Here is a 7,803-nt window from a genome sequence, read left to right on the forward strand (position 1 = left end):
GGGTGCCTTCAACACTATGCTTAGAAATCTCTGCCAGATATCCAAGTCCATCACTCACAAATTCTGTCTTCCACAGAACACTAGCATATAATTCATCCACATTCTTTACCAATTTATTGTATCACCTTTCCTCCAGTGTCATTTCATCTAAGCCTTCACCAGAAGCACATTTAATGTCCATATTTTACCAACAGTCTCCTCAGGCTGTTTTGTAACATGCACCCCAAAACTCTTTTAGCCTCTACCCATTACCCAGCTCCAAAGGCATTTCTATATTTTTAGGTCCTTGTTAACAGCAACACTCCAATTCTTGGTACTAGAATCTATAATGAATCAGGGTTCTTCAGAGAAACAGAATCAACTAGTTGTGTGTATATATACACAGAGATTTATCTTAAGGAATTGGCTCATGAAATAATAGAAGTACATATGCAAAATATGCAGGTGGGCTCTCGGGCCTGAGACTTGAGGAAGAGTTGCAGTCCCATCCAAAGGCAGTCTGCTAACAGAATTCTGACTTGGCTTGGGAGTGGTCAGCCTTTATACTGTTAAGGCCTTCAACTAATTGACAAAGTCTGCTTATGTAGTGGAAGATAATAATCTTCATTCACAATCCATGAATTTAAAGATTAATCTCATCCAAGAAACATCTTCACTTAAACATCCAGAATAATGTTTGATCAAATATTTGGCACTGCAGCCCCTCCAAATTGACAGGTAAAATTAACCTTCACCATTCTTATTGCCAATTTCATTTCTTTCCTTTTAAGGTCCCTTTGAAATCAATCCGACATGTCAGCTTTCAAGATGAGGATGAGATTGTCAGAATAAACCCTCGAGATATCTTAATACGTCGTTATGCAGACTACAGACATCCTGACATGTGGAAAAATGACTTAGAGAGAGATGATACTGATTCCAATATTCAATTTTCAAAACCAGACAGTAAAAAATCAGACTATCTGTACTCTTGTGGGGATGAGACTAAGTTAAGTTCACTCAAAGACTCTGTGGTATTTAAGACACAGCCTTCCTCGTTAAAATTTAAGAAGTCAAAACGAAGAAAAGAAGATGGTGAACGTTCCCGCTGCGTATACTGCCAGGAAAGGTTTAATCATGAAGAAAATGGCAGGGGAAAATGTCAGGATGCTCCAGACCCTATTAAAAGATGCATATATCAAGTTAGTTGCATGCTCTGTGCAGAGAGCATGTTATATCATTGTATGTCAGACTCAGAGGGAGATTTTTCTGATCCCTGTTCATGTGACACTAGTGATGACAAGTTCTGCTTACGATGGTTAGCCCTAGTAGCTTTGTCTTTCATTGTACCATGTATGTGCTGCTATGTCCCTTTGAGAATGTGCCATCGTTGTGGTGAGGCATGTGGGTGCTGTGGCGGGAAACATAAAGCTGCTGGATGAAAGGATCCAGTGCCAAAATGAGCTTAAAATCTTTGTTTCCAGGAATTAGATAACTTGGATTTGTGGAAGCTTTTGGCAAGCAATATGAAATCTTGCCTGGTATCATTGGGGCCACACGTGGAGGAAGCAGAACTTGTTAGTTCTTGGCATTTCACAGATGCTAGCCATGCCTAACTTTTTCCCTTCAGTGCATGGCATGTTTTGTTACAGGTTGTAAAGAGTATTTGCAAAAGGAAACAGTTTCTGATTATTGGTTATAAAAAGTGAGCATAAAATATCCAACTAAAAGGGATTAATTTTTGGCATTTTTGTATATTTATGCATTAGGTGATGGGACTTTTAAAGGTTTGAATTCATTAAGACATGAACTAAAAGTGCACTAGGGGACAGTTGATTTCAGTCTAAGAAAAGTTAACACTTGGGAATTGTAAGAAGTAAAACAAGTACAACTAAATCATTTATTAGTTGTTTTTTGAAAGCGGTTTTATGTATAAATAACAAATGTTTATATTTAACTAAATATAAGGTACGAATTATCACATATTAAACTTTTCTTCCCCTTCCTAGTTCTGGAGTAGATGTACATATATCTACTGTCACATTCCATTATATTTTGAATATTTTACTCATCTAGTTAATAACGTTTTTATTCCATGTGAATGATTTGATATTTTCATCCTTATTTCCCTTTGGCTACAGTTTATATTGAGTTCTATCTCAATACATTCTGGTAATCTAAAACCTTTAAAAATATTCTAATAGCCTTGAGTGACCAATTTTTTTTTTTTTAAGCACAGATGTAATTGTCTAATGTTCTGATGGGAATGTAACACTTATTTTTATATAAAAAGACTGAGTAAACATAGAAAAAAGTGAGGTTTTGGGGTTGTTGTTTTGTTTTTTGTGGTATTCAACCAGCAAGTTGTTTTCTTTCAGATTTTCCTCCTTCAAAAAAAATCATATTGCATTTACAAATGTTTTACAAAGCAAAAAATGTAACTGGATAGTTCATGTAAAAGTTTTCTCCTGAGATCTCCATTTATCATTCTGCTAAACTAGAATATGTTCAGCTGTGTTAATCATCTTTTAGCTTCATTCTCAGTGCTTATATTATTCATGTAACAATAACTTTTCCCAGTTGCATTTTACTTTATTTAAACTTGCCAAAAGCAAAATTATTTTATGTTAAAATAAATACTAAACTATCCCAGGAAAGTATTTAATCCAACATTGTGAATGAAATATCTTGTACATATAATTTTATTTCTTTTGCAGAGCATTGTATTGCTGGATGTTTTATTTACAAAGTAGTTGGATAAATGTTCCAACAGATTGTTTGAAGTAGTTGGGTTCAATTTGTCTGGTTGGGTGTTTTGTTGTTGTTTTTTTGGTTTTTTGTTTTTGTTTTTGTTTTTGGTAAGTGTTACATTAAAACTCTAACAAGTAAAGGTTCTTTAAGAACATTCCCTTAGAGGGATAAAATTGAGAAGTGTGCCTTTTTTTTAATGGCTTGAAGTTTCAGAAGTGATAAGATTAAAATCACACTACCATTTGAAGCTCATTTCTATGCAGGTTTTAAAATGTCATTTATGTATCATTCTTTTTACATACCATATTTAAGCTTGTGTTAGCTTTCTTCTTTTGCCCCAGATCAAACTGAACAATGTATATAACACTGTCTGTAAAATACTTTTTTTTAAGAAAGCATTTATATTTATATGACAGCTTGAACTGACAACATTGTGTATATAGATCATCTTGAAGTATTATTTCACATTGAAAAGAAGAAAAATATATTGATAACTATAGATGTTATGAAGAAGAGGTTATTTCTAGTTTTGTATTAAAAAATCAATTGGATGAACTAAATCCAAAATATGACACTGTAGCAGCAGTTTTAAGACTTATTTTTACTGTTTATATAATTGAACACTGCTACATCAGATGATCTTCATCCCTGAAGTTTTCAGCTAAACTTGGTTTCCTAGAATAGACTGTTAACTTTCAAAATTACTTTTTATTGGTAAAATGGAAATATTGATTTTCCTTGTGAATGAATTTTCTTATTTGTAAGTGCTGAGTTCATAATTCAGGTTTGAGCAAGGTGTGAATAACTGAAGAAAATAACTTGCTGGGTTTATAGGAATATGCTGTGGAAATGAACTGTGTATATACTTCTGGGAAGAACAAATTTAATCATTTCTTCTGTTAAGCACTAATCAGTATAGTGCAACTCCTGGTTCTGTACTGTATTTTATATGCAACATATATGCTTTAATATTTTAATGTTTGTGCATTAATATTTTCAATTTGTTTAACCACTTTGCTGCTAAGATTTTGCCATCCCATTCCCATTTTTTTCCTTTACAATTTTAAACAAGTTTCTTCATTAAAAACTATAGTGATGAAATGTTTTTTATTTCACCTTGGATCTTTATAATTAACACACTCAGATTCCAAACCAGTTTAGAAGACTAACTGATAATATAATGTTACCTGAATCCCTATGTCAAAATGTTCTCTTGAGTGAATTAGAATGTGTAAAAAGGATAGTTTAAATTCCTCATTCTTAAAACTTGTATAGGTTTGTTCAAGAATATTTTCTTCTTCTGCAGACAGTTTTGGCACTGCCAACTAACTGGCTTTTCCTCTGAAACCTTTCTCTTTGCTTTTAATCTGGTAGCATAAACAAATGGCTAAACCAGCTTAAGTTATAGTAAATATTGAAAACGAAATCGTCTAGATGGCATAACAAAGACTTTGGTCTGAAGGCTTCTTGTGTTCAGAACTAATAATTCATAAATGATGTTCCTCCTGCCTTGACAGGGGAATCATTTGACTTCTGAAGAAATCTGAGGTATGGAACTTCAGCACCACCTACTGGATGATTCATAGACCAGAGACATAAGGTGGCAATTAGGATCTGACAGGTTCATCACTACTACCAATAAAAAGGGCTATTTAAGTAGTGGCCACCTCCAAACAAAGCAAGAGTTAAATATCTCAAAGGAACTGTAAAATGAACCTTTTCTCTAATGTGTCTTTTGGTCACTGAAAGATTTTAAGCACTTTTTTCTTACATATTCTGTCTTAAAATATTTATTGATATTCAGAACTGGCAATCAAACTTAATGGATGTGCCGAAGCATTTATAAAACCAATTCTTTTAACTTGCAAAAGCCATTACCAAAATGGTATTCTAATTTTCCTCCCATTACCAGCCAGGGAGAGTTTTTTTTAAAAAAATAAATAAACGTCACCTATATTTGATCATGACAACTTCAGAGAGTGTGTGTATGTCTCTGGGATGATGTTGGGACAGGGGTTAAAATTTAAAGGGGAAAACTTGAAACTACCTATTTTCATTGGTTATTCAGCAGTGCCTAAAATGAACTTTTGAAGTAATACAAATGCACTTTCAATTCATGTGTATAGTGCCATCTGATACCTTGGGTAAGTCTTGCTTTTTCTTTTCTTTTTCTCCCCACTGCCCCCCCCCCCTTAATTGAATACCACAGAGGTGTTTTCTAACATACATACAAAGCTACAAAGTACAGAAAACGTACTTTCTTCCAGATGGGCAATTTAGAGGATGTTTCTTTTGTTGAAATTTAGGTTTCGGGTATTACTGTTTGGAATATGCGGGAAGATTGGGTTTTTAATTTTAGCCCAAAGATACCTTAAGCAAGTGTAACATATTTCGACATATAAAACTTTGAAAACTTTAGTTACCTAGAAAACAGATTCTTCACCAAATATTCTCATTCTTAATTTGAGTTCCAGGACCACATTTCTCAGTAGAAGGGAAAGCACTAGAAACTTGCATTGTTGTTGCACTTAAAAAAAATTGGCCTATAAACCATGATAATAATAGTACCATAAGGTGTTTGGAATGAGTCAAAACATTAAGCAATCACAACCTGAGATGATTTATATAACCTCCCCCCCCCCCAAAAAAAAATCCACAACAACAACAAAAGAAGGGCTTTAAGGTATTAAGGTACTGTTTGCCTAGCAGCCAGGTGGTTATAAAACTTTCATATGCTTTGATACACTGATGTTAGCCATTGTTCCTGAAAGCTCCTTAAATTGCATAAGTTGCTAGTTTTGAAACTTTTCAAGAATAATCTAGTTGAAAAACCTTTGTATTAAAGATACACAGAGATTTTTGTGAACATTGCAAGTATGTAGTGTCATTTGCTTTTTTTTCTTGACCTCAGAAGTGCCTCACTTGTATATTCCATTAAAAGCCTGACTGCATTCTTTCTAATAAGCAATGAAAAATTGTTTAACTCATGTCATGATGTATCTCCTTAGATATAGTTGATTAGCTTGATAGTTTGGATATATAATGTAAATATGCATATATAAGTTTGTAACTGTTTTTGTTACATCATACCCGTGTAATTGGACATATCAGATGATATCATAAGAATTTGTTTTTAATTACCTGATTAAACCTATCATTAAATATGAAAGGACTTTTTCTTACTCTTCTAGAGGGTAACTGTCACATAAGAGAATAATTAAGGAGAAAGCAGTAAAAATGGACTATTTTGGTCATTTTTTAAGGTATATTTTTAACTGAAAATTCATGTATATAGTTCATTTTATTGACATTTATTCATCCTTAACTGTATCCAGATTTATTATGGTCTGGTACCTATAAATAGGTACATACAATAAATATACACGTTATATTTATTGGTTTGAGAACGTGTTACTGCTAAATCTGGATTAAATGATAATCCTTGAATGATATGTGGGAAATTTTTAGCCCAAGACTACTACTGATTTTTTGTGTGTCCTACTCGGTTTCAGAGTTGCATTTGTAATATACAAAAATAATAATCTAGATGATAAATTAATAAGGGGACAGTACTCAAAAATAATAGCTTATTTCAACACCAGAGTAACTTTTGGATTACTATATTACAGTTATATTTACTTGAAGAATCAAGAATTAACTGTTTGCCATGAATTATGAAATGTAGTCTCGTGTTTATTTACAGATTTTCAGAAATTTGCTTTACATTCTTCACAATCAAGTTAATATCCACAAGTAAGTAAAATAGTTTTTACATTAGAGAAATTGAAAACTAGGGTTTCTGCTTGGCCATCATAGTGGTCCATGCTCACAGTGGTCCTGAAAGAAAAAAAACATTGGTCTTAATAAAACTTGTTGACTCTTAAAATTAACTGCTTTAAGATTTGCAGTTTTATAGAGATCCTTTGAAATGATGGCTCAAAAAAATATATTCATAATAAAAGTCTAACAAAATCATAGTTGAAATGGTGTTTTCTTTTGTCTAACAGGTTTTATTTTTGTTATGTAATATATTTTAAATGATCCTTTTTTTCTTTTTCTTTTTTTTTTTTTTTCTTTTTTACTAAAGAGATTTAGGCTTCAAGAGGTTAAAAAAATATTCCCAAGATCACATTAGAGGCACCAGGATTCGAACCAAATTGTCTTACTTTTTAGTCACAATACAATTGTGTGTTTCAATTGTGTGTAATCAGGGTTACAGATGTACTTAACAGAATTACTTTTTCTGTTAAAATGAAATTTTCTGTAAACTGGAAAATTTTATAAGTAATAACTTAATTCTTTTTGTTTCAGTTCTTGTTGAACTATTCATCTACCTCACTAAGTTGTGGTGCACTATGCAACTGGCCTGTAGGCATCCTTAAAATTGAAAGAATAAGATTGTGATAGTACTTAAACATTTCATCAAGATAGATCAGTTTGTGCTGATCCAATAGAAAGTACTGAAGAGGATCCCTGGGTGGCGCAGCGGTTTGGCGCCTGCCTTTGGCCCGGGGCGTGATCCTGGAGACCCAGGATCAAGTCCCACATCAGGCTCCCTGCATGGAGCCTGCTTCTCCCTCTGCCTATGTCTCTGCCTCTCTCTCTCTCTCTCTATCATAAATAAATAAAAATTTAAAAAAAAAAAAAAAAAAAAGAAAGTACTGAAGACATACATGCTGTCCAGCCTGTGGTATTGTTCATTTGGCTCAATTGGATGGCATTTCCCTAAAGATTCTGAATCTGAGGGATTCTTTTTCACCAAAGCAGTGATAGTTCCTGTTGAGGCAGTAGAAAACAATGTTCTCAGAATGAGTCTTCTCCTGGATTCTGGACTCTTTTTTTCAAATAGTGAGCCATTTGTATGTCAACTCTTCAGAAAGCCGGTCTTTGAACCAGAGTTGCATTTAGTGTCAGGGCTACTGACACACGGGTCACCATGAGGCTAGTGTCCCCTTTCTTTCCCTCAAACTTCATTTTAACCTAGAAATAATTTATATTGGTTTATAGGTTGGGTGCAATTTGGAAAGGACAGGAAGACAGGACAGGAAGAGCTCCACAATTCTTAATACTGCA

General features: G+C 33.4%; 1 protein-coding gene across 3 annotated transcripts in view; it reads left to right on the forward strand.

Annotated features, from left to right (window-relative positions):
* Window positions 1–6,707, forward strand: part of SPRED1 (sprouty related EVH1 domain containing 1) — a 121,109-nt gene extending 114,402 nt beyond the window's left edge. For all 3 annotated transcript variants that reach the window (XM_025473244.3, XM_025473246.3, XM_025473245.3), the window contains one exon: window positions 771–6,707. In XM_025473244.3, the coding sequence (XP_025329029.1) occupies window positions 771–1,421 (651 nt within the window). In that variant the 3' untranslated portion in view covers window positions 1,422–6,707. The remainder of the gene's footprint in view (window positions 1–770) is intronic.
* Window positions 6,708–7,803: the final 1,096 nt, after the last annotated feature.

This window comes from Canis lupus, chromosome 30, assembly GCF_003254725.2.
Source record: "Canis lupus dingo isolate Sandy chromosome 30, ASM325472v2, whole genome shotgun sequence".
NCBI lineage: Eukaryota > Metazoa > Chordata > Mammalia > Carnivora > Canidae > Canis > Canis lupus.